A 27,570-nucleotide genomic window follows, 5' to 3' on the forward strand; every position below is an offset into this window, starting at 1 on the left:
GGAAAATAAAATCAGCACTCTAAAAAAAACGTATAAAATAGCTCAACACCAAATATAAAAATGTCCATTAGGAAAATAAAATCAACACTTCAAAATAAAATAGGGTGGAAAATAAAATCAACACTTCAAAATAAAATAGGGAGGAAAATAAAATCAACACTTCAAAATAAAATGTGGACAATAAAATCAGCACTTTGAATACTAAAATACTGTGGACAATATATTCATCTTCAAAATTCAAAATGTACAATAAAATCAGCACTTCAAAATAAAATGATGGACAATAAAATCAACACTTTAGAAAGAAGAATGGAGTAAGACCTCAGGGTCTAGATAAAATCAACACTTCAAAATAAACATATGTGTACAATAAAATCAACACTTCAAAATAAAATGATAATTGGGTGGAAAATAAAATCAACACTTCAAAATTAAAAAGAGGACATTAAAGATAATTAAAACCTCTTCAAAATTAAAAAGGGTGGAAAATAAAATCAACACTTCAAAATAAAATATGAACTGGAAAATAAAATCAACACTTCAAAATAAAACCCTGGGTGGAAAATAAAATCAACACTTAATGTGGTTTTGGAAAAATAAAATAAACACTTCAAAATTAAAATGGGTGGAAAAATATAATCAAAATTTCAAAATAAAATCAGACCAATGGAAAATAAAATCAGCACTTCAAAATAAAATCAGCTTTGATTCATAAGCAAAATCAACACTTCAAAATTAAAAAGGGTGGAAAATAAAATCAACACTTCAAAAAAAAAAAAGAGAAAATAAAATCAACAATTTTTCAAAATAAATGCTTTTTCAAAAATAAAATCAACACTTCAAAATAAAATAGGGTGGAAAATAAAATAAACACTTCAAAATTAAAAAGGGTGGAAAAATAAAATCAACATTTCAAAATAAAATAGGGTGGAAAATAAAATAAGCACAACAAAATAAAATAGTGTGTAAAATAAAATGCATGTGTGTGTGTGTGTGTGTGGAAAATAAAATCAGCCAATCAAAATAAAATAGCAGTAAGGAAAAAACAATCAGCACTTCAAAATAAAATATTGGAAAATAAAATCAGCACTTACAAAATAAAATAGGGTGGCTAAAATCAGCATTTCAAAAATAAAATAGGTGGACAATAAAATCAACACTTCACATAAAAAGTGGAAAATAAAATCAGCACTTCAAAATAAAATAGGGTGGAAAATAAAATCAACACTTCAAAATTGACTGGAAAATAAAATCAACATTCAAAATAAAATAGAGTGGAAAATATTCACAGCACTTCAAAATAAAGTATATTTGAGAGTTGGAAAATAAAATCAACACTTCAAAATAAAATAGGTGGACAATAAAATCAGCACTTCAAAATAAAAAACAAAACAAACAACAAGAGTTCAGAGGTTCTGATTGAAGACAATAAAATCAGCACTTGAAAAATAAAAAGTTTGGACAATAAAATCAACACTTCAAAATCAGAGAATTGGGTCAATTTAAAATCAACACTTCAAACAGCATAATAGATGGACAATAAAAGGAACAGGCTAAAATAGGGCAGAACAGAAATCAACACTTCAAAATTAAAAAGGGTGGAAAATAAAATCAACACTTCAAAATTAAAAAGGGTGGAAAATAAAATCAACACTTCAAAATAAAATAGGGTGGAAAATAAAATCAACACGTCAAATCATAAAATGCTCAGGTGAAAATAAAATCAACACTTCTTTCTAAGTTAATCTTCTCTTAAAATAAACACTTCAAAATTAAAAAGGGTGGAAAAATAAAAAGCAACATTAACAAATAAATTAAAGGTGGAAAATAAAATCAGCACTTCAACAGGTTATGATAGAATATGGAAAATACAAATCAACACTTCAAAATTAAAACAGAATAAAATAAAATCAACACTTCAAAATAAAATAGGGTGGAAAATAAAATCAACACTTCAAAATAAAATAGGGTGGAAAATAAAATCAACACTTCAAAATAAAATAGGGTGGAAAATAAAATAAACACTTCAAAATTAAAAAGGGTGGAAAAATAAAATCAACATTTCAAAATAAAATAGTGGAAAATAAAAATCAGCACTTCAAAATAAAATAGGTGGAAAATAAAATCAGCACTTAGTCATGAAACTTTTCAATGTGAAAACAGAAAAATAAAATCAACACTTCAAAATAAAATAGGGTGGACAATAAAATCAGCACTTCAAAATAAAATAGGGTGGACAATAAAATCAGCACTTCAAAATAAAATAGGGTGGACAATAAAATCAGCACTTCAAAATAAAATAGGGTGGACAATAAAATCAACACTTCAAAATAAAATAGGGTGGAAAATAAAATCAACACTTCAAAATAAAATAGGGTGGACAATAAAATCAACACTTCAAAATAAAATAGGGTGGAAAATAAAATCAGCACTTCAAAATAAAATAGGGTGGAAAATAAAATCAACACTTCAAAATAAAATAGGGTGGAAAATAAAATCAACACTTCAAAATAAAATAGGGTGGAAAATAAAATCAACACTTCAAAATAAAATAGGGTGGAAAATAAAATAAACACTTCAAAATTAAAAAGGGTGGAAAAATAAAATCAACATTTCAAAATAAAATAGGGTGGAAAATAAAATCAGCACTTCAAAATAAAATAGGGTGGAAAATAAAATCAGCACTTCAAAATAAAATAGGGTGGAAAATAAAATCAACACTTCAAAATAAGAAATAGCTCTGAAATAAAATTAAGTTTCCAATAAGTAAGTTTCTACTATTAATAAAAGTTCTCCTTTATTTCAGGAACTTTCAGAATACTAACTGTGACACAAGGGACAATCCAATCATCTTTTTCTCCAACAAAGAGATGAAAGAGAAACTCTCTAAGTGCAAATTAATTGTCAGAGGAGCAGATTCTGTTAATAGAGTCTGCCTCACTAATCCAGCCTGATATAGAAAATGTATTCAGCTGTATCAGAGAGATGACTGACATGCTGTACAGGTACCATATGGGCTCCGGCGGCGACAGCAGCCCCCGTGTAACTCAGCAAGTGCTTTGATCAAAGCAACTTCCTATTTGCATCGCCATGCTTCGTAGGACATCTGCATAGCAGCTTTGCTCAAGGGAGCGCTGACACAGCAGGCAGGGCTTCCTCAGCATCAGCACAATGAAACTTAATGTGGGAGTTTGTACAGGCAGAACAGAGAACACAAACCATCTCGCCTTTCCTTTCCCCAGGAGGTAAAAACGCAGGGGTCCTCGACGATGACGAAGATAAAAATAAGAAATCTCGCTCAGCCAGATGTTGGTCCACATGACGACCTCTCTTTCCAGGGTCCTCTTTCATTCACTCTGCTGCGACTGCAGAATTCAATGACTGGAAGGCAATTTCAGCCAGCGTGTCAAACCCAGTAAAGCCCTGTAATATCTGTACTTAACAGCGGAGTAGTGATTTTCACCACCGAGTGTCACATGATGGAAATACGTCCTGAGACTGCTGGAGAATGATGGAAATTAAAAGAGGGGGAGAAAACCAAGAAGAGCATTTTTTATTCACAAATTATAAATCAGCCCAGTCGTAAAGGTGAGTAAGAAAACAAATTTCTGGAAAAAATATCTAACTTCTAGAACAATGTTATGGCTCTGAAAATCATTACTTACACAATATTCACGTGAATTGTTCATTTCCTTGACGATTTCATTTCTTACAAAGCGAAAAATAAAGATAAAATATCTGACTTGCATTTCAATAGCAAACAGAAACAACATTATATGAATAACTTTCCAGCAGGTACAATGCTTCACACCTAAGCCAGGCTGCCATTGATGTTTTGGGACATGACTAAATATTCTCTGATTCACTCACTTCTGCATGGCAAATGCTTAAAGTGGCTACAATGGGAGGGCTGTCCAACCTTTTCTTTTTTTTTTTCCCTCCAGGGGGTCTTTTGTGGGCTCTAGCATCCCTTATATGACAGTAGGCTGACAGGAAAGGGGGAGTGAGAGGGGGGAAGACATGCGGCAAATGTCGTCGGGTCCGGAAATCGAACCCGCGACGGCCACGTCGAGGACTGAAGGTCTCCAAATGTGGGTCGCGCTATCCCCTACGCCGCCACAGCACGCCCCTGTCCAACCTTTTTATCTAAATAATTCAGCTCATAACTATTTGACCACTCACTCAGCCTATGTATAAGACACTAAACATTTAAGGTTTTACACTCATGGAGTTGAAACATGGCAGCAAGAGTAATGTTTACACCACTAATCCAAATACACATACACTATGCAAAACAGGCTTTATAAAGATCAGATGCTTAATAGATGTGAAAAGACTTTATGTTTGACTAAATAAACTTGTATCATGTTTACAATCATGTTAGATCCACAAAAATACATGGCAAGATAAGAAAGAGTGCAGCAGCTTTATGTAGCCACATGCTGTCACATAACAGTAAAATAAAAAAGAAACACCAACAATTAAAAATGAAAGCTCTTTTTCTTCATGTTACTTGCTGACCTACATGGAACGACGTAAAACGTGTTACTGCGCTGACTGCTGCAACAACACACATATTTCCTCCTGACCAGAAGTGTTAACCGTTTTCTCAGGAATTAAACGCCAGCGAGTGTCGCTAGTTAGAGCGCTGTGATTTTAGTCGCGGTTTCTCATTTAAGTCTCGAGTGCCATTTCTTTCCTTTCATCTCTCTGAGCAATAATGAACCACAAGCCGCTGCTGTTCCTACTTTAATGGAGCTACACAACACATTCTCGACTGCATGAATATGGAGGGGAAAAAGGAAACTGTGCTTCATGTTTTTTTTTTTTTTTTACAGAATAAAAGAAACAAGCCTGAGGGAAATTCTTTTCAAGTGCTCAGCTCATGAATCTCCCAAAGAAATATTTCAACAACAGTATATTTTTGGAGCCGGGTAACTATGTACTCACCTGTAGTCAGATCAATAAAGAGGAGGAAACCCAAGGCATTGAGATAGAACCTTTACAATGCTCAATGCAAAATCATAATCTAAATGTTCCCGTTATGGTAATACGGCTATAACCCTGCAGGAAAACAGCTGAGATCAGGCTTGTGTGAGCACTCAGTGCTTGTACACTCAGCCGAGTGTGTCATGTATTCAGCCCTGAACAGATAACTGTTCTCCCAGAATCTGCCCGAGTGCAGCAGCATGATGGACCAGAAAAGCTGTGCTCAGCTACTTCTGCATCTCACTGGCTCAGTGGGTGTTACCGAGACAATTTTAAACAAAGTTTCTGTGCCCCGGACTTCTTCACTGCATTGTAAATAAAATCTGCTCAACGAGTTTTAGGAGAAAAGCAAAACAAAGAAAATTCCAAAAAAACGCAGCCTCCAGCCAATGTGAAGGGCCCTGACCGTCAAAAAGCAGAGATCAGTAAAATATGCATGATGGGGGAGAAAGAGCTTCTTGCCATAACACACACAAACGTGGGCCTACTTTGGCTCGGCGCATGAAACATTGATGGTGGCAGCATTCATTAGGTGGTGCAGCAGCTCAACCGCTGGATGGAGTTTATGTCTAATTTTGGACTCCACCCAAGAGACCTGAGCTCTCAGAAATAAGGGAGCTGGGCTGTTTTACTCTGAAAGAAATGTGTTTCGCATGCAGCACTGCATGTGGGTATTTATCTATATGGGGGCATTTATGCAGCCCACTACGCACAACTTTAAAACTGAAGGGCTTTTGAGGTTCTTAAAACCACTAAATTGTTACAAAATCATTAAGATGACTGAGCCATAGTTTGAAATCCAGGTGACAAAGCTAGAAATCTCCATAACGACAAGAATTGAGAGCTCTGCACTCTGATGATGATGGTGTATTATAATAAACATCAAGATATTATCAAAGTATGTCAGCTGACCAAATAGTCACTCAACCTGCACAATGCTTTGTGAATATACAGCAAAGGCTAAATCAGTTGGACGATATATTCTTTCGGAAATGATTGCGATAAAAAATAATATTGCTGTTTTAAAACCATTTTAACAAACCGACGCTTTATATGGTATAATAATGCAAGTACGGCCTCCCAAAGTTCAATACACTTTCATTTCTAAAGAGCATTAAACACTGTGACTGAAAGACACTTTAAATATCCAAAATCCAAAAAAACAAAATGGACACTTGAAGTCTGTAAGCAAAATTTTCCTTCAGAAAAAGGACTGGCTGAGACGCATGAGCCTTATGAGAGACACGAGAAAAACAATCATGCAAATGGAAGTTATCGAGCTCGTTTTAATTTATCATGCGATTAATTGATTTATTGCTTACTGTGACAGGCTTAAATGCAGTCACTATATACCAAGTATTGTGAGCTCACACTGAATCCAGTGTAATGTAATAGCTTCACCCGGGATGCTTAATGTCTCAGAGACAGCTTGAATCACAGATGATAAGATGAAGGAGGATTTTTATTTTTTATTTTTTGCAACAAATATAATTGCAATATTAACAAAAATATCATGTTTTTAGATCAATCAGCCCAAAAATCATTGAATTCTGTGATGTTTTGAGTCGTACATCGTTTTAGTAGAGAAGATGGAACTGACACAGCAAGGGAAAACGGAATTTTTGACATTTTTAGTAAAAGCAAAAAATTTACACAAGCGAGTGTATCAGCACTACTACAGAGCTCAACCAGGTCCGACCCTCAAAAAGTAAAAAAAAAAACAAAAAAAACAAAAAAAAAAAAACACAAATACTAAAGTTTTGAAGTAGAAACAGAAGTGAAAATAGCTACTGTGTACTACCACAGGTGGGATGAGGAGGAATCCTTCCCCGACCCCCTGACTCTGACTGAACTCCAGCAACATAGCAAACACTCCTTCAAAGACAAACAAACAGCGCATATTATTTAATTACTCATCAACTTCCCTCCCCCACAGGTGAGAAGCACAATGCACACTCAGTCATAAGCAGACAGATATCTCCTCTGCCTGTCAAAGATCTGCTGTAATGAACACGAGGATCAAAAAAAAAAGGCGTCACTGCGAGACTTAGAAGAAAAGCTGACAAGCAGTTCGTTTCTCCCAATCTGCCAGAAAAACACACACACCCCAGCAGAAGTCCCGCTGATGATACACACACCACAAAGAAAACCATTGTTTTTAATCTCCTTGTTACAGTTTATCAGCTCACCTTGGTAGCACTCTCTCAACACACACACACACACACACACACACACACGCCTGCAGCCGCAGAGCTGGGAAAACAAACACTCTTCTGATCTGCCCTCCTCAAGAGGGTTTTGCCGGCTCCCTTTTAACCCTCCGCCTATCTAGACAAGAGTCGACCTGGAAATGGAACAAAAGCCCGGATCCTCGCACCACGTCATATTGGGACTACACACACACACACACACCCGCGCACACACACGCAGAGAGAAAAAGACTCAGTTTCCTCGCTTTGCCACCGATATGTTCCCATTTTTCCAAAGCAGCATTGATCTGATTGTGGCGTCTGCCTGTGAGCAAAGAGCCCGTCGTCAAACCATTAACCGGAGGCTGCAAGAGCTCCACTCCTGTCAATAAGGATTTAACCTCGCCAATGAATTCAGACGCTAATCATGGCGAGGAAAATGCCTCATGCTGAGATTCCAATTACCTGCTCGATACTCACAAGGACAGAGGTTATGTAAACAGGAGTGGGGGCGGAATAAAAAAAACAAAAAACAAAAAGAAAAGAAACAATTATTGGTGCTTCTAATTAACACAGAGGAGATAGATGAGAGGTGACTCGGCACTTAGAAGGAGAAAAACGATGAAAACTTCACCAAACCCTACGCACAAACACTTTTTGTGTCGTTTTTCTTATCGCTCAACACCTGAAGAGACCGTGCTACATTCACGGGCCCACTGCGCTGTTAGGAGTGAAAATGTCAGCCCGAAAAGTCACATGTAGCATTGAACAAATGACCTGTGTTAAGGAGGGGTAATTGTCTTCATGCAGCAGCCTCTAAATCTCCCCGCTCCCTCCTCTGTCTGGCTCGCCCAAGTCATGCAGACTCTGGTTGCCTAGCAGCAGATGTCCTCAACTCCATTCTTTTGTTTTTTTATTTGTTTTTTTGACTGACTAGAAACAAAAGTCAGCTCTTTTTATACATATATATTTTTATTTAATCACTCTGGTAATAGGCAGCACTATCGGCGATTGTCACGGCGCACATCTAACAAGGGATGCTGGGGGGGGGGGGGGAAACAACAACATTCATTTTAAAACAAACATGGAGTTGAAACATTTGTCATCATCATCTGGGGACCAGAACCAAGTTGTGTATTTCAGCAGAGGGTGGACATATGTGCGTGTCTTTGCTTACCTGATGCCATCTGCATGTATCCGGCCAGGGTGCAGATCCTCCGCTCGCAGCCTCCGCCGGGCAGGAAGATGGTGATGATGGCCAGCAGGGAGCTGACCGCCAGCAGGGCGCAGCCTCCTGCACACAGCACCGCGCTGGTCTGAGGGACACAACGAGACGACTTCATGTCAGAGAGAGAGGAAATCCCACCACATGTTTCCCTATTTCCCCACTGGAATATACTTACAGGGCCTCACACTGCAAAAACACAAAGTCTTTACAAGTACTTTTATCTAGTTTCTAGTACACCTGAAATAAGACAAAACAAACTTACAAGTAAGTTTTCAGCAAAGTAGGTGGGTTTATTTTAAGTTAGCAATTCCTTAATTTCAGTAAAAATGCACAAGTTCCACTGGAGGATTAATAACTAGCACTTTTTCACCAATATTAAGGAATTATTATTGCATATATTGCTGAAAGGTTAGCTTCAAGTTAGTTTTGTGTTTTTTAAAGTGTACAAAGATATTTGCTCTAGAAATAAATATTTGGTAAGATTTTATTTTTTGGCAGTACATCAAAGTATTCACACACCTTTATTCACATCGCAACTGCAAACATTAACATACTGAAAGTCGATACTTGGACGATAGTATCGAGTTTCTCGATACTATCGTCCAACAAAAGATCGACAAAAGAGTCCAGCGACCTTTGACCTCAGTCTCAAGTTGTTTACATCCTCCAACAGGCTTCATCCTCCTCCCTAGCAACCCTGACCAGCTTCCCTGTTCGTCCAGAGTACAACAGTATGATGCTGCCACCACCGTGTTTCACAGTTGGTGCATTCAGGGTAAACACAGACAGATTCTCTCACCAGCAGCTGTGAACCCCTGGTCTCTTAGCTGCTTTAGGATAGCTCATTTATTTAGTTGTATTAACAAAGGGAGCTGGATTTTAATGAGTCTAATTAGATAAACGAACATTGAAACATCACACCTCCATTTTATGTCCTATTCCATACATTTTACAATCACGCACTACTTCGTGTTAATTTACCACATCAAATCCTCGTAAAACACAATACAGTTTGTGACTTTTGCACGTATGTCTAACCCCTTCCTGTCAGCCTACTTTCAAATAAGGGACACTAGAGCCCACAAAAGACCCCCTGGTGGGGAAAAAAAATACAAAATAAAAAAAATAAAATAAAAAATCATAACATTGTATGAAAACAGGTGATTAGCAAAGCAACACCGGTGGGGGCGATTGGAGGGAAATGTCTAACATGCACAGGGGAATAACAGGCCTAAAACACGAGTCATTACGTGTGTCTGTGATCTGACTGACGTGAACGGAGGGACGGGAGGGAAGCTGAGCGATTTCCTCGGCTTGCAGATTTAATTAGCTTGCTCTGGGTGGCTGGGAGAAAGACGGAAATATGAAAATAAAGAACTGGTGGGATGCTGGCAGCAACGATGATGATTACGTTTTTGACCTTCATTTGTTACAGGTTGATAAATAGGTGCGTTCATCATCCCAAACACGTAAACAGAGCGCACACCCGCGCTGCACAGGAGCTCACTGACAGCGAGGAGCGGAGTGCCTTGCCCCGGGGCACCTTGACCGGAACAATTAAGTAAGAGAGGACAGCAAGCGGAAAGAGAGATACTCAGCAAGTCGTTTTATTGCATATCATTTCGAGAACCAATAAAGGTTTAATTTAATTTCTATTTTATGCCTTCATTACAAAGCCCGGTGATTACTTCTTGTCCCTCCATCAGCAGAGCGTCAGGTTTTCTTTGAGCTTCCTGAGAACACGGATAAAACACACGCAGATATGAGACGAACTTCTCTGCTCAGCCCATTTGGAAAATTAGCTGAACAGAGAGACCCTTCACACAGATGACGCTGAACAAGTTTGAAAGGTTTTGTGAGAACATCCAAACAACATGTGATTTTAAAGGGAACTTTGTAACATATTGGGCTTTTAGAAGCTTTATGCAGAGCAGAAAGTACCTGTCAAGCATCAGTTCAGACTCGGATACATAATACGAGGTTGTCACCATCAAACGCAGGCTAGGATTTCCTGAAAGTCGATTTCACAAACTGAAATGCTCTACTACCAATTGAGTTCTGACAGTAAAGTTCGAGAACAAAGACAGTACCTATAAAAAGTATTCAACATTTTGGATGTTTATCCCTTTTTATTGCTTTTGCAAATCAACCACAATCAATAAAATGAAAGTGAGCAATCATCTATAGAAAGATGTCTGATCCTTTTGATGCTTTACATCTTAAATAATTTATAGAACTAGCTATTTTGTTTGTTTGAATAAAATAATTTTTAAAAATAGCATTTTTAGAAAAGAGTATATTCTGCAACGTCTGAAAATTATTTCAACTTGAGAATTTTGGCTTAATGGCAAAACATTTGCGCTCCACTGTTTTACAGCCGCTACATCTTAAAAAATATTGTCATAATTCTCAGTAATAAAAGTGAACAGACCTTAATGTAGGTAATTTATTCCTCATAAAAGAAAAATAAGAGTCATGTTCTTGCTGTAAAGACAAATTATATTATTAAAACATTTTTTTTTTTTTAAATGGTGTAAACAAATTTGTAAAGATGTAAATCTTAAACATTTTTGGGAGATTTCCAAATTCCACATTTTAAAATATGTTTAGTAAAAAACTTTTCTATCCAATTCTATTTCCCCTTGAAGATCAACATCATAATATAAAAAACCCCATTAAAAATAATTATTTATTTGAACAGGGACCAGAGGAAACATCAAACCACATAAGCAGTCTGTGCAAAACTCAGTTTTACTAATATTTTAAACCAAAGACAAAATGATGATGGAGTTTAGCATCGTGGATTAGCTGGTAGCATTCCTAGCATGATCAAAATAGATTTTTCCATGTCTATTCCAAGAAAATGCGGATCGTTATCTGACAACTAAGATGTCTAAATATCTCTCAACATTTTCATATATCCACATCAGACAGCGGCTGAACGCTAAAAAGGATAAAACATCAATTTTGCTGTAAAAAGCCTTAATGTTGTTCACATCTCTCACACTCAGCGCTAATGAACAACAAACGTGATGCTGTAAGTACAGTTCCTTCTAAATAAACATCGTCATTTTTCATCTCTGTGCTTCCTCTTGACTTTAACAGCACACTAAAACTCGCTAACTTTGAGCCTTCTTCACCCAGTGGCTTCATATAAATTTAATGTAGGGTTTGCAGCTATTCACATTCATGGTTTTGTGAGACTGCAGTGTAGAAAAGTCAGAAATACTGTCTGTTTATATGCTGCCAGAAGCAATACTGACAGTGACAGAGAACTGGAAACAAACCTCCATTAGCAATCAGCGCTAACGTCTCGCTCTTCAAAAACAGGAAGTGAAGTTATTTAAGAAGTAAATACTAAACATAACTACTTTAAGACGGTATTCTAAACACCATCCAGCTATTTTTAGCTTGTTTGTACGTTTGACAACAGGAAGACAAAGTAGAGCCACCTAAAGATGGAGATTAGCCGTAAATCTCTGAGGTTTTGTTCAGTTTTGCTAAAATGATATTCATGTATGCAGAGGAATGTCTCCTTTCTCTCCACTGCTTGATCTTTGCATGCCTCGTGGGCTCAAAGAGTACAGCTACCTCCCACCCTGCTGTTCGCAATTCGCAGTAACACATTAGAGGCACATCATGTCTCATAGAGCAGAGCAAAGGTTGAGAGAGGAAGACAGTCATCCTTCATTATATACGGTGCAACTTATGGGAAAATGTGATGTAGTTGGCTGAATTGAGTTCGAGTGCAACTTTTAGCACAGAAACACAGCATTTTAAACAGTTCTGAACATTTTTAGAGGAATATAAATATGTTGTTTGTTTATCTTCTCCATTTTTCACCCACTTAATTATCTACTCCCAGTAACAGATTTATACACTTGACATTTTCCGTGCCATTTAAAAAACAACCCAAGACTAATAAAGACCATCAGAGCACAACGAACAGCTACTTTAACAAAAACAACAACACACACACACACACACACAAAGAAAAAAAACAAACTGCAAGAATTTTAATTAATAAGGCCCCAATCCATCAATTTCCAAAACTGTGACTGAGTGTGATTGGGCGGATAAGGCGGGGGAAAAAATCCAGATAATCATAACGACTTCAACTTTATCAGACCCAGACAGCAGCATTTAGGAGCTCCCTTCCTCCCCCACTCCGATGCACTTGTTGTTCTGAGCCCAAGTTAATTTAGTAGAAAATGGGCTCCTAACAGCACTGGTCTTTTTCTAAATAGATTGTAATTACATGTGAATAACTGGCTGAGCCACTGCAACGGCCAGAGCAAAAGAGAAGAGTGGAGAAACGGGGGGAAATCCATCATGTCTTAGTCTGAAAACCTACATTGAAAATCAGTCCTCTGAGAGTAACTTACAGTACCTGTCATTTAGGACCTTGTAATAATATAAAAATATAAATATAGCCAAATTACTTATCATCCACTGGATTGGTGAAGGTTTATTTCATTGCAAGGTTGTGATTAACAGTCTAAGAAGATAACTGCTGCATGCTCAGCTGTTCAGTGGCGAGTTTATCATTAAGCGAACGAGGAGACGGTAAACAAAATGAGAAAGCGCTTATTCACGTCACCTAATATGATAATGGAAGAGAAGTAAAGCAAATTTATAGATTGTAATATGATTGAAAGCTGCATCATAGAAGCAGTTATTTCAAGCTCTTCAAACGTCTTTAGAGAGAGATTCAGTCAAATACATGCTATTGTTTTTTTATTACCATTATTGTACCTGAGCTAGTCAGTACTGTACAACATGTAAAGGACATCAAAACAGAGAGCGGTGTTTTTAATTTGGTGTCATTAATTCCAGCTGAGGAGTCTGCTAGGTCTCCGATAACAAAAATAACTTTAAAATGTTGAATCTGAAAGACTGTTTCAGAGGCCACCACTTTACATGTTTACCCAATAAATTTACTATTTGTTATCAAACCCATTTTAATACCAAGTTCCTGTTTATCCCATTGGGCCGACCAAAACAGCTTCACAAGTTAACGACACAAACATTAGATTGATGGACCAAAGTCTCAAAACGAAGTGATTTCCAGAATCATCCGAGCAGAAAACTCAAAATGTTCCCACTTGATTCAAAGTGACTGAATTCCTGTTGTGTTTAAGAGACGTGCATAAAAGCTTTTTATAAATGATGACGAGAATGGACTGGATGTTGGAACTTTTTATTTGAACATTTTAGTAGTCCTCTGTGAGCCATTATTCCACAGGCGGTACTAAAAAAAAAAATGAATAGCAGGGGTGTGACGATACATCCAGCTCATGAGAGACGCAACATTGGGTTCATGAGACGAGGTTTTCACAACATTTATGGGAAAACTTACATCCACGTTTCTCAGTTTCCCAAGAACACAATCCACTTCAGATTTCAGATCTTTAACTAGACAGTCAAATGCAGTCCAGAGCTAAAACATTAGAGATTTAATTAAAGCTGTTAGCAGCTAGCTATTAGCCGTTTGTGCACTGTATGCTTATTGTTCTTACAAATTAAGATTTAATGATTTCAGGAAAAGATAACTGTAATACTTGTGCAAAAACGTGGTGACAACACTGATTAGTCTAGTCACATTTTCCAGATTCTCTTTCTTTCCTTTTATCACAATTTTTCTATTAGCTTTAGCATCCTGGCCACAAATATAAATCAAGGTCAGTGTAAAGCCCATCCAGTAGGCCAAATACATTACTGGCATGAATGAGTCAATACATTCGATTCTGCCAACTATTACTAAGCAGTGCTTTGCAATATTGTGATGATGACTGTGATTCTCCATATGGTGAAGCTCGATTACCAATCATTAACATGGGTATCCAAACCGCTGTCACGTAAATGACTGAAAAGTTTTGGAGGATTCTTTAATGATTTCATAACTGTGGCAACAGTCTTTATTATTCAACAAACTGGGGTGAGTCAATAACTTCTTCCTTTATTACCTCAGAATAAGAGTCCCCAATATCAATATCTCTCTCTGTAGTGACAAGCTTCTTGGTTACAGACCAACAAGATTAATATTACAGAGTGGCCTGCACAGTTAAATGGATTTTTACTCTTATATTCATAGAGTAAATTCACTTTCTACAGAGGGATAATATTTCTTTATGTTTGGATTCTGAATATGATGGGCGTTCCTGACGCATTTGCATGTATGGAAATAAATAATAAAAATAGACTAACTTGCTGAACTCTACTGTAGATCAGTTCAGGTGTGTAAACATGGTGTAGTATTCCCAATTTAATACGACCAATATCAAGTCTGTACAATTAAATCCATCAGAGTGGCTTGTTAAAATGCTTCTGGAAGTTCAGTCAGAAATACCTCACAGTTAGGTCTACAAGATTTTTACAGTGTACATTTTTAATGACTTTTTCAGTGCAATAAACCCCTTAAAACTGATTTCTTTTTTTTCTTTTTTTCTTTCCAGGCACGATAACAGTAACTACAGATCCAACAGGATCTGAATGCTTCAGATCTTGTGTATAAAACGTCCATTCAGCTGCTTTGAGCAACAAAAGGGACACTCTGAAAGGGATTGTTTGATTTCCAATTACACTAAGGAAGTCAGGGATTACATTGTACAGGCCAATGAAATTTCATTGTCTCCTCAATTGGGAGTTACAAGATGGAGATAGCAAGGCATGTCTCATTAAACACACTTTCCCCTCTAAGCCTGGCCTGAAAGACTAAATGCTCCGGCACTCGGCTGTGGAAAATGGTTTCTGCTTTTTCCAAAGTGCCAGGCGGAGAGAGGAGAGCTTTAATGCTCAGCGCCAGCCCTTCACTATAACTCCTCCACTTTACAATTGAACGACTCGCTTTTTATGGAGGACAAGAGGTGAAACGAGAGCCCTGCAGATGCGCTGATAAGCAGACGTGATGAGTTTGCCATATTGCCGGACGGCTGTTTTCGTGTGTGTGTGTGTGTGTGTGTGTGTGTGTGAAAGAGAGCGAGCAGAAGGGTGGGACGGACCTGTGGCAAACATGTTCAGGTATGACATCTGCACCCGGCTGCTGTCTCTCCCTCTGCGCCTCGGCAACCCACATCACTCATCAGCATTCAGAAGCGCGAGATCTTAAAAGTAACCCGCCTTCACACACTCTGCCCGCAGGAGCCCATTAGAAACACAGCTACTTCCCAGAACATTTCTTCTCCAGCCATAACACACACACACACGCAAGCACGCTAAGGAAATCAGTCAAGATTTCATCAGACTGCCAATTTTATCCGCACTTTTCTCCACTTTATTCCGATGTTATGTAACTTTATCCAACCCTTTCACTCAAAGCGCTAATACATGAAAGCGAGACCGCTCAGGTCTCTAAATTAATGACCTGAATTATGCATCATCATCCTCATTGATCTTCGCGGGGAGGTGACTGGGAGACGGAGCCTCATTTGGAGAAGTGCGTCTACGTGTGTGAAGGCCCTTTGAATGGCTGACGGAGCCGTGTGTGTGCGTACCGGCTGAATGCGAGATGGAGAGGAGACAAATGAGAGGAGCGGAGAGCAGATTTATCACCTGACAAGTGGATGGAGTGTCCATTTATGCCTCAGGGACAGGCTGCAGATAGGAATTGACATTCAGGAGCACTTAGTAGGACATTGCCACACTTGCTCAACGAGCCACTGCTAATGTTAGCATGCAAACACATGTACGCGCTGAAAGGATTTCTTTTGTGCATGTCTACTTGTGTGAGTCTGATAGAAAATGTCGACCTAGAAGCATTTTTGCTCTTGTTGAACATCGTTTTTAGTAGTTCAAATTTAGCCTGTTATCTTCCTGCTTTACGCGAGCTAGCTAGCGGAGAGCTTAAACAGTCGTTACAATTTCGGAAACATAATTGATACGCTGAGGATTAAAGGATTACTGCGTTTCTCAGCTTATCATTCAGTGTGTTCATTCAACCAAGAAGGGTAGGAAGGTCAAGAGGTCAACAAACCCGAGTTCTTCAGCCTGTAACATTTATCACCAAAGTAACAAAGAAAATTGTGGTTTTCCGTCACAGAAAGCACTTGGAGGTGAGGCAGCATAATGGCCGCTCAAAGAGTGAGGTTGATATTCGTCAGATTTAAATACGGAGGCACTGAAATGTTGGCTGTTGACCAGAAAATTTATTATTTTTGGTGGGCGGCCAGCAAAAAACCTCAAGAATATGATCATTTTTAGGTAAGTGAACAACTCTCTTAAGTGGCTTTGATGAGTTATGGATATAAAATAAAAACAAAGTCCTCAAGAACTTTTGTGTACGCAATGGCAGGATTTCATAAAATTTGATGTCATTGTATTTTGTTTAGGACAAGTTTTTGTAAGGCCCTATAATTCCTGATTGTGGAATTATAGTTTGAGTTTGTTGGCTTCCCAAGCCAAACAAAACCAAAACTTTAAATCAGAGGTCAAAGAAGGTTCACACTTCTCGAAACATCCCAGGATAGTGACTCCTTTTATTATCAAATCCAGTTGAAAAGCACTAAGGCTTTCTTCGCACAAAGCCTTAGTGTTTACAGGTTTTGTTAACGACTACTCTCAGTGTGAAGGAAGAAGACTCAAAGCTAACAACTTTCAGTATGAGTGAGGTGTTTAAACGTAAAGCCCGAAGCAGCCCTAAATATGTGAAAAGCTATTAAAAACCGGACTACTCTCTAATGAGGAATGTTTGCTGTTCATTAAAGCTTTTAAACAGAGTGAGACTTCAGTAGTTGACTGGAAGGCTTGGCACTTTTCTGCAACGAGCTTTGAATTTCTGTCTGTAAATGAGCTTTCTGGATTTCAAAATATTGCCAGCCAACGTCGAGGTGGGGCTGACTGCAAACCAAAGTCTGGAGTTAGTGACGCAAACCAAGGTAACATCAGTGATGATAAACACAGCTAAAAATATATGTAAATATATATATATGTTCCTAACATAAATAACTCTGTCAGGTTAGAAATATATCATACATATTTTGAATTCTGTTCACTATAGTTGTGACAAAGAAATCAGGTAAATTAGGTGTTAAAGTTTTAGTTTTCTAATTGCCATGGTGTGTTGAAGTGGACACATGTGCAGAGAGGCAATGGGAGAGAAAGTTAAATAAAGAGGATAAACAAAAACCTCACAAAAATCACAGGGAACCAGGAAACAAAGAGCCAGCAGAGTGAACGGGGAAGCAATGGGTTTAAGCAGGAGGAACCAGCAAGGAGTGACTGAGAATGACTCTTATTTAAATAAGAGATAACAGATGGCTGGTTAGAAACGGGTTGAAAGTGAGAGGGGAGAGAAAGAAAATGGTACAGGGGACAAACTGGGTAACTAGGAGAATAAATCTGGCATTAACAAATAACAACACATAAGGAGTATAATAAAACTAAAGTAACTGAAGGACTGGACTAAGGTGAAACAGAAACAAAGCTGATCTAATCAAAGAATAGAAAGTAAGAAACACAGAAAATATAAACAAGCCCAAACCCTAATTATCTTTTCCCAGCATATGTGCAACAAATAAATATTCAAAATTACATTTCTACTTATTAAAAGTTAGACAAGCTGTTTGCGCGTTCTTACACGAATAAGTTCACTGATTGCATGCATGAACTTTGCGATTTCCACTCCCCTCTGAGCTGAAAGAGCCGCTTGAAGCAGCATCCTGCTGGAACTTTGCAAAACTTTGCATCAGACTCCACTTGATTTTCTAATTGCGCATGGCAGCTTTAAAGTCGAGATGCAGTGCTCTAGAGATGTGAGGAATTTTATCAAAGCACAACACTGAAATTAATAATTAACAATGTAGTGCTTAAATAATGCAAAAACATGTGCTCCAGGTGGCTGATTTATGAGTCTCTGCACCATTTTTCTGACCATAAAAAAAAAAATTAAAAGAAACAAAACATATTTCTGCTATGTTTAAAAGCCAAGCTGTGGTTTGAATCTAACTTTAATCACAAAGTTCACTCACGGTGGCTGTTTTAGCCTCTCGTGTCACTCTTACACCTAAATGCTTCCTCCATCCCACACAAAGTCTGCAGAGCTTGGAACAGTGTCTCTACTTATTCTATAAAAACAAAAAGCTTCTGCGAATCTTCTGCTGATCAGCACTCTGAACTCACTGCTATAACGCTACCAGTGTTGTTTTTAGCATGGAGCCACGGAGAAAACTCCCTGCTGCAAAGCAATGCTTTAATGTGGCGCTGAGTCTTTGGTATCAGGTTGGAAAACAAACCGGACTCGGAGTCGGATACTTCACATGCCATTCAACAGCTGAACGCTTTCATACTTCACTTTGTTTGGACCGTTCCCTAGCGTGACGATGGGGAATGTTTGATTTGGATCGTAATTCAGAACGGGAAGTTTTCTCAGACCGGAGTAACATAACACCAACCCGTCACTTCGGTTCTGGCTCAAACTGCAGTCTGGTCGACTTCGTAGCGCCTCACAAAAGTATTCACACCCCTTTAGGTTGTTCACATTTTATCACGAGCTGTAGTGGAAAGACAGACGTGTTATATTTACCTCCCTATACAATAATACCCCTAAATAAAACCAAGTGCTTTCACCAAATGGTGTCAACTATCTCAGCATAGTTCAATCCCAGATGTTCTGTGAAGGCCTGGAGAATATTAGTAAATTTAACCCTGAAAATTGACGTCTATGTAATAAAATTTAAGGACAAGGTAAAGAACTTGGGCCTGTACTCTCTTCTGAAGCTCATTTAAAAGCGGTAACTAGGACTTCCTCTTACCATAAGATCGCCAAGTTTTATCGTGTAAAAACGCAGAGGGCCTTATTCATACGTTTGTGGCCTCACATATGGGTTACTGCAATGCTGTTCTTTCTTGGTTACCAACGAAAAACAATATGCACATATTGCTCCTGTAATATCATCCCTTCACTGGTTGCCTTGTCAGCAGACGTCAAGGTCTTGCTGCTTCATACCGTTCTGATCTTCTGCACTCATTACGCTTCTTCTCAGGCTCCGAACTCCTAAGCATTCTTAAAGCCAACAGGAAAACCTGTTGGAGAGCTTTTGCCCCATCAAAGTATTTTTTACATTTGGATTATTATTATTATTATTATTATTATTATTATTATTATTATTATTATCATCATCATTTATGTCATGCTCTCTGCAGGATGGAAGAGGGGCATGATTAAATAAGTTCAACTTCTTCATACCCCTTTTCAGATAAACTCAACAAATAATTTTTATATTTGTGAGTAACTGAGCATGTGCGGCATCTAAAATGGTAAGTATTACCTTTGTTTTGCTTTTTTTTTTTTTCTTGGTGGAATGTCTGAAATAAATTAATTATCATCTTTGGAGAACAACCAAAGGAGCTCAAGCAGGAATGTTGGGTAACATTTTATTTGACGGGTTGTGAATAAGACTGTCATAACACCGTCATAAACATGAGTGAGTCTTCATGAATATTTATGACTGGTGTCATAAAGTGTCCTTCATGATACTTTTTATACAAAGTGGGCATTATTCAAAATGTCTTCGTTATGACAACTTGACATTAATAAAGAAATTATGATCAGACATAAATTTGTCATAAAAGTGTTACTGATTAAACTGTAGCTTCATGTTATTCAAGCTAAAGTTTAATCAGTAATACTTTTATAACAAATTTATGTCAGATCATAATTTACCGAATGACACTTTATGACAACAGTCATAAATATTCATGAAGACTCACTCATGTTCATGTCAGGTGTTATGTCATGTTGATGACGGTGTCATGACAGTCTTATTCACAACCCGTCAAATAATGTTTTACCGAATGTTGTGTGAAGAATTTTAAATCTAAGTTAAAGTCCTACCTCTTCACTTTGTCATATGTGGCTTTGATTTTATGCCTATTGCTGCTTTTCTACTGCGTTTTATCTGTTGTTAAACTGCTCCGTTTAATTGTTGTTGCATTTTTCAATCTCCTTGTAATTGTTAACCACTTTGTTTGAAAGTGCACCGTGAAGAAAGTTATTATTATTATCGTAGAGGCCGGGAGCTCTGCACAGTTTCAGGCGATCAATCCGATCCGGTTCACAGTGCTGCAGTGCCTCTGGCCCGGTTTCAGGTGCAGCTGCCTCACTGCCAGGTCACTAACCAGCACCTGCTCCACCACCTGGAGACCGGCAGGACCTCACCTCTGGGCTCCGGGGTGATTCATAAACCCAAATAGTTGTTTGCTTTATAAATGAGCCAAAGGTGCACTGTGACCTGTCCCTCTCAACAAGTCCTGAAAGCCACCAGAGAGCCTGAATGCGCAACAGCTTTAATCAGGACCAACTATTTACGAGTTTGTTCGTGTCCTCTCCTCCTCTTCAGGGCACAATGCAGGCGACTTGGGTAACAAGGAGGCAGAAAGGATGCACAGATGCACCGCGTCCTGCAGGATTCTCATCCATCACGCGTAAAGGTGAAAAATTGCAGCCGAAATGTTTTCACACAAACAGCCCAGAAAATGGGGCAAAAACACTTGGAGAAAAATCCATGCGAGACATCTGCTCAGCACACACCATATCCCTGCTTTTTCTCTTTTATTTACCTTTATAAAAAGACCCACAGAGTTCGACTGTAAATCAGCCCATGCCACGAACAACGGCCCGCGAATATAAACTGCCTGAGGTAAACTTGAAGCTTGCCAAAAAAACAAAACAAAAAAAAACTTCAGTAGGGCTCCGCTTCCCCAAACTGCCGGAGAAAAACATAAACCGCAGCTTTAGTTTCAGATGGGCTGCGATGCGGGATGGAGAAGCAGATGTGTGCTGGTGTGATCCCGGAGGACGGTCGGCTGCATGAAAAAAAAACCCTCAGGTAAAGTGTGGATAGACAGTGACTCATGAGGAAGAGGAGAGGAAGAGGAGATTAGGACTCGAAGGAGAATCTCTATTTTAGGCGATGCTCAGAGAAAAAAAAAAAATCCCCATCTATTGAGATCTTTTTTTCTGTTTTTGGTCAGAGGCCAGACTGAGTAAAACCTTTCCATAATCTGTAACGTTACACTACAAACATACAAAGTATTTTACTGGGATTTTCATAACAAACCAACACAAAGTAGAGCATAAATGTGTAGTGAACTGGAACAAAATATGTGGTCTTCATGTTCTCTTACAAATAAAACTTCTAAAAAGTGTGGCATGCATTTGTTTTCAAAGTCTCTAAGTCGATACTTACACATTCACCTGCTGCAGTTACTGCAGGTCTTTACTGTGTCTCTTTACCAGATTTTCACGTCTTGTTACAAAATCTGTCTGATTTGGCCGTCCATGCTAAGGAAAAGCTTCCCTGTAGCATGATGCTGCCACCACCACCGTTCACCAGGGAGGTCCAATTTTCAGACTGATATGGAGTGGATGAAAAACTCCAGCCACAAAACTCCAAAAAGGACATTTATATCTTTCTGTTACTGCTTCCTGCCACTCTTCCATGAAGGCCAGAATTCTAGACAGATGATTGTTGCAACCTTGTTTTGAACTTTTTCACATCATGGTCTAAATCCTCAAACCAAATGGATTTGGTGTCGAACGCTTGTGCTGCGTCAGTGCTGCAAACACTTTTGTTTGTGCCGCTATCATTTTAAAAACAGAAGTCATCAAAGGTCAACCAGCCAGTCCACATTTACAAAATCAAATACATTTTGTGCCAACCAACTGAACTGTGGCTGCACAAACCAGCAGCACAAACACAGCTAAATTAATCCATATAAGTTTTGGAAACCATCTTAAAAACATTTGTGCTGCACAAACCAGCACAAATATGGCGCAGATGATTGATACCATGTTTCATATGATTTTGTAAATGTTGGTTGGAGGGGGCCTGGTTTACCTTTGGTGACCTCTGGAAACATTTATAAATATTTTTAAAATGATAGAGGCGCAAATCAAAATTTTGTATTTGACACCAATTTTGTTTAATTTGAACCAACTTCACTCGGCTCTGATACCTTTGCAGAACAGCTAAATGTACAGTGAGCTTAAATCACACTTAGATTGAGTATTAATGTGGATACTTGTATCAAATTACAATCACTTTTATATTTGAGGAACAAAATGTTTTTACCACGTCACAGCATCTCTCTTGTCACATTCCACTTTATTTCTCTGGCATTTGTCCGACGCCCCGATGAAGCTCGGTCTGCTCCCATTGGTCAGTTTTAGATGCATCAAACGTGTCAAGAGGGAGGCGTTATGCAAATGCGCCCCACTGTAACGTGGCTGTTTAAAATAAAATACACCCCAGCAGCAGATGAGCACGTTTGCTTACATCTGTGAAGCAAATATGAAGCAGACTCATTGAAATGATTGTTTGTAGAAACTATTCATTGAGATCATTTTCGTAACAAGGTTTCAATGGTGTAAGTTGTTTTTTTTTTGTTTCATAGCAGGTGGCGTTGTGCAGCAAGCAACGCAGTTGTCACTATTTATCAGAAAAGGTCCAAACAGTTGTTCCGCATGAGAAAAAGACAGAGATGACTCTTGTAATTGTAGTGATGTTTCTTTTTTTTTATCTGCCAGGCAGTTTTAAAAAGTAAAACCGCTCATTAAAACTAAAAATACAGTTTTGTTCAAAAGTAGAATATTGCATGTGATAAAAAAAAAAAAGATTGTATCATACAGAAATGTTATATTCAGCACTGCTACTGCCAAGGAGGGGGAGCCACAAAAGGTCATTGCCAAAGAAAGCAGCTATGCACAGAGTGCTGTGTCTAATGGAAAGTTGATTGAAAGGAAAAACTGTAGAAGAAAGAAAGCACACAAGCAGCAATGATGACCACAGCTCTAACAGGTTTGTGAAGCGAAGACCATTCAAGAGTTTGGGGGACTGAGGCTGGACTCAGAACTTCAAGAGCCACCACACAGAAGCAACTAAAGCATCGACTGCAACTGTGGCATTTCATGTGTTATACCACTGCTAGAGAATCGTAAGTGAGCTAAGGGGGATTAAACTCTTCTTCAGTGGTCCCAAGTCTTCTTTATAGATTAAATTAAATGTTTTATTTTAATTTAGAAATGAAGGTCCAAAATTCTTGGTGAAGCGACACAGAATTCAAGGTAGACGAGGCAAGATGCTGTAACATTCAGGCTGCGTTCACACTGCAGCCTGAAGCGACCCAATTCCAATTTTTTGTCAAATCAAATTATTTTGCCTTGGTTGTTCATACCTCCAAATATATGAGACCTGTATATATTCTCTAGTGTGTAGGGAAAATGACCTGAAAAAGCGCAATAACGTCACACTTAGTGTTTTGCCAACAGCAATAAAAGAGACGTAGTGCTCAGTGTTTGCAGAAACAAACATGAATGCTAAGGGTGGAGCAGAGTTTACACATTTGAAGTTGTTGCCCGACTGCAGCCACCGTACTAGCAACTTCATCCTCATTAGAGGATTGTTGTTTTTCTTCCCGCTTGCGAGTATCAGGACGCAAAACGTCACCGAGTATCAGCGACGTTCAGGTCGGATGAACTCAACCTGGACGTTAGGTCACATTTGAAAAGATTTGGTACGTATCGGACATTCAACTGACCTGAATCACATTGGAAAACATCCAACCTGTGTTGTTCAGACTGTCATGAAAATCACATTGGAAAACATCCAACCTGTGTTGTTCAGACTGTCATGAAAAGATCAGATACACGTCGCAGTAAGGCAAAAAATAAAAAATCTAAATTGGGTCACTTCAGGCTGCGGTGTGACCGCAGCCTTATCAATGATTTAGGGAACCATTTTATCCGCCGCTGTTTCATCAAGTCTAAAGTTAGTGTAGCAGAGATGCAGATTTTATTTCCCAACAGGACTTTGCATACCGAAACTAAGATATGAGTTTCACTTAGGAACTGAATTAATTGTTTATTCTTGTGTGAGTTATTGAAATAAACTTACAGTAAACGGTGTTGTCTTCCACAAATATAACCCTATTCAGGCTGAGCTGCATTAAGCAGCTAACGAGAGATTCACGCCTCTACAGATGTTGGACTTTCACCCCTGTGATGATTTCTTATCTTTTCTACAAACACATTATGACATGACATCTTTCTACTGCAGATAAAGGAGCTATCAATGATCACAACCTCACAGAATATCGCTTCAAAAAATCTACATTTTTCTCTAAGTGGGGATAAAGCTCTTTCCCATCAGTTCCTCTAATATCTATTCTGAAAGTTATATTTTGGAAATATTGACTCTGTAGATCCTTTATGAGACTAAAATTGAGTTTTGTTTTGTTTTTGTTTTTTTAAAATCGCTGTAGTTCAGGGAGAAGCCCCAACACATCACATCATCATGAAGGGTCAGTTTGTGATTCAGTAATGATGACAGGAATGATGATGAGAGCTGCAGGCTGCCTTAATAGGTTCATCCAAAACTGTATGACGAGTGATCAAGTGTCCATCTGGTAGTGCTGAGTGGAGTCTGCCCACCGTTTCCCCTCCGAGAGGAGATCAGAGCAGCATGCACACATGCATCTCACATATCTGCTCCTCCTCAACAAAAGCCAAACACTCAGAGAAGCCATATCTCATTCCCAGTCGTTCATTCGTCCTGGTGCCAGTGTGAGCCTCCGAAACCTTCATTAGGGATGATTTCACACCCGATAGTCCGGTAGACTCGGTTCGATTGGGAACCAAAGTTATAACATCAGTAATTCTTGAGAAGAGGGACAAAACAGGTCCTATGGATAAAGCACAAAATTTGAATGAAATATACACAAGATATAATTTTTAAAATATCTGACTAAACTAACCTGGGCCATGTGACCGTTTTCCTGGTGTTTACTGGATATATTTTATAAAAACATTGTAGTAGGTGGAGGGTGTATTTAAAATCCCTTGTCCTGGAGCAAAACTCAATACATTATAATGGCTTAAAACAAATAAAGGAATACTAAGATAATATATTATGACATTTAAGTATAAATATTCAAATAAATCATTATAAAAGTATCAATAAACTGAATTAAAAATGATTTTATATATATTTTCCAACTCCATTGAAATTTGTCCCAAGTTTCTGTCAACACCGTCAGACATAAAAAGAATGTAAAAAAAAAAAAATCAGGCATTATTGGGGGCATCAGAACTTCTGAGGACCCCATAACGTCTTCCTTTCTCTTCCTTTGCTAAAAGGGCTAGGCTGCTCTGGTTAGCTTATGTAATTCTTTATTTTTTTCTTCTGTTTTATTCCTAAGTTGTTCATCACAACCACGATGCGTCAACACCATAACGGACAATGTAAACGAAAATGGAGTGGTTTCAGATTTTAGCGGTTACAGGATTTCTCTTTTGTCTTTGGTAGAAGACCATGAGCCATTTCTGTCGCTAGGCCTAGACTTGTGCGTTTGTTTTGGTCGTATTTACCCAGAATGCCCTGCTTTACAGTTCGTTTCCTGCTTTTGGAGTAGCTTCCGATCCTCTTGCATCCAATTTTGCCAGAGTTCACTTCAGCCAAACCGAAACCTAGCTGTGTCGGTGGATCAGAGTTTAACTGAGTTCATTCACAACTCCCCAAACGAATCAGACTTTCTAGGCAAACGAACTAGAATACGATTAAAGTGGACTGAACAGGGTTGGTGTGAATCCGCACTAAGAGTCATCAGCCGCCTGGGGAGCAACGCGTCCAACAGCAAACAGCATTAGCCAAGGCCTTCTCTCTCCTTCTACTCCTCTGATCTCCTTCTAATCTCAGATAACTGTGAGATGATGGGCTCCTCCAGAGGAGGCGGAAGGGTTGTTTCAGGTTAGATTAAAAGAGTATGAAACTCCATCTAACTATTTTATAGGGCTGTTCTAAAAAATAGATCACAAAGGAAGATCAGATAAAGAAACGAGGATCAAATAGCTGGCTTGAAATGCAGCTTAATGATGACATCCTCAGAACCAGGCCAGAGGTTCTGATTCAGATGATGATGATGATGGTGGTGGTGGGGAGAGATGATCCCTGGGCAAAATTCACCTCCTTTTTTTCCCTCCTCTTTGTGAGAGCTGCAATTGAATTACAGAGCTAGTGCAACTGATACTTTTGTGTTCCTTCCCCCTCCCTCCCTCGGAGTCGCCACAAAAGATCCCAGCCATTGAATTTGTCTCGATTTTGGGAGAAGCTTCTGATAAGAACAAAAAAAAAAAAAAAAAAAAAAAAAAAAGAGATAGAGAGCGAGGCTGTTAAGTTTCGCAACTCAAATCAGCGGGAAAAGAACGATCGCAATTCATTTGGCAGAAATAAACTTGCGTTTGACATCTAAATAAACAACGGAGCGTAACGGCTGCGTAGAGACCCCAATCCCCATCCAGACATTATGGTTGATCATTTTACATAAAAGAGACAACTGTTGGTGACAAGAGCAGCAAAATGATGAGAGGATAGGATAATAAACGCAGAGCAGATCTGAGAGAGAAGGGGAGGAGAGAGGAGGGCTCCTTAGGAGCCTTTAAAGAAACGCTGAACTTTCTCACACTGCCATAACAACACCACAGCCCACATGCAGTAAGGCTCCATCTGTGTACGTCTTCCCCGTTTCGTAGCTCTTTATCAACCCACCTACTCATGGCAGTAAAAATAAGTTCAGACACAACCGTGGAAGCACACACGCTCGTGCTGTGTGCTGGAAATTAGAAGTGGCGTGTGTTCTGTCTGATGAGTTTTCTAAAAAAAGAAAAAAAATGCAACAAAAAATGTCAATTATAAAGAAAAACAATAGAGTGGGTTGTTCAAATAGCTCAAAAACAATCCATCCACCCATCCAAAATTTTTGTTTTAGATAAGAAACTAAGTATTTTACAGTAAATATGTTTTTTTTATCGTCTTATTGAAGTCTTACAGATAGATTTACACTTAGTCCACAGAGAATACATTAAACACACTAACTGCTAAAGCATTATTAGTTTAAAAACTCAACTCTGTCTTCGTTTAAAAAAAATATTGAAGTACTATGTGTAACTGAATAGATGTGCAACATGGATTGTTGGTGATATCTCTCACACAGTGTGACATCACCTCTGCTCTTAAAAAAAATTTAAGTTTGGTCTTTGAAAGGCTCCTGTGCAGTTAACCTGAATGAATGAATTAACTAACTATTTAATTTTCTGACACATCAGATTAGACAACATACTTCAGCTATATTATTTTATTGTAAACATTTTTGTTAAGTTTAATTTTCAGTTTA

The 27,570-nt window shown here is 38.4% G+C and overlaps 1 protein-coding gene across 3 annotated transcripts in view; it reads right to left on the reverse strand.

The window, feature by feature from the left end:
- LOC122844364 (transmembrane protein 211) overlaps positions 1–27,570 on the reverse strand; it is a 127,429-nt gene that overhangs the window by 77,710 nt on the left and 22,149 nt on the right. For all 3 annotated transcript variants that reach the window (XM_044139719.1, XM_044139720.1, XM_044139721.1), the window contains one exon: positions 8,356–8,494. In XM_044139719.1, coding sequence (XP_043995654.1) covers positions 8,356–8,494 — 139 coding nt within the window. The remainder of the gene's footprint in view (positions 1–8,355; positions 8,495–27,570) is intronic.

The sequence above is a fragment of the Gambusia affinis genome, linkage group LG15 (genome assembly GCF_019740435.1).
Source record: "Gambusia affinis linkage group LG15, SWU_Gaff_1.0, whole genome shotgun sequence".
In the NCBI taxonomy this organism is placed as follows: Eukaryota; Metazoa; Chordata; class Actinopteri; order Cyprinodontiformes; family Poeciliidae; genus Gambusia; species Gambusia affinis.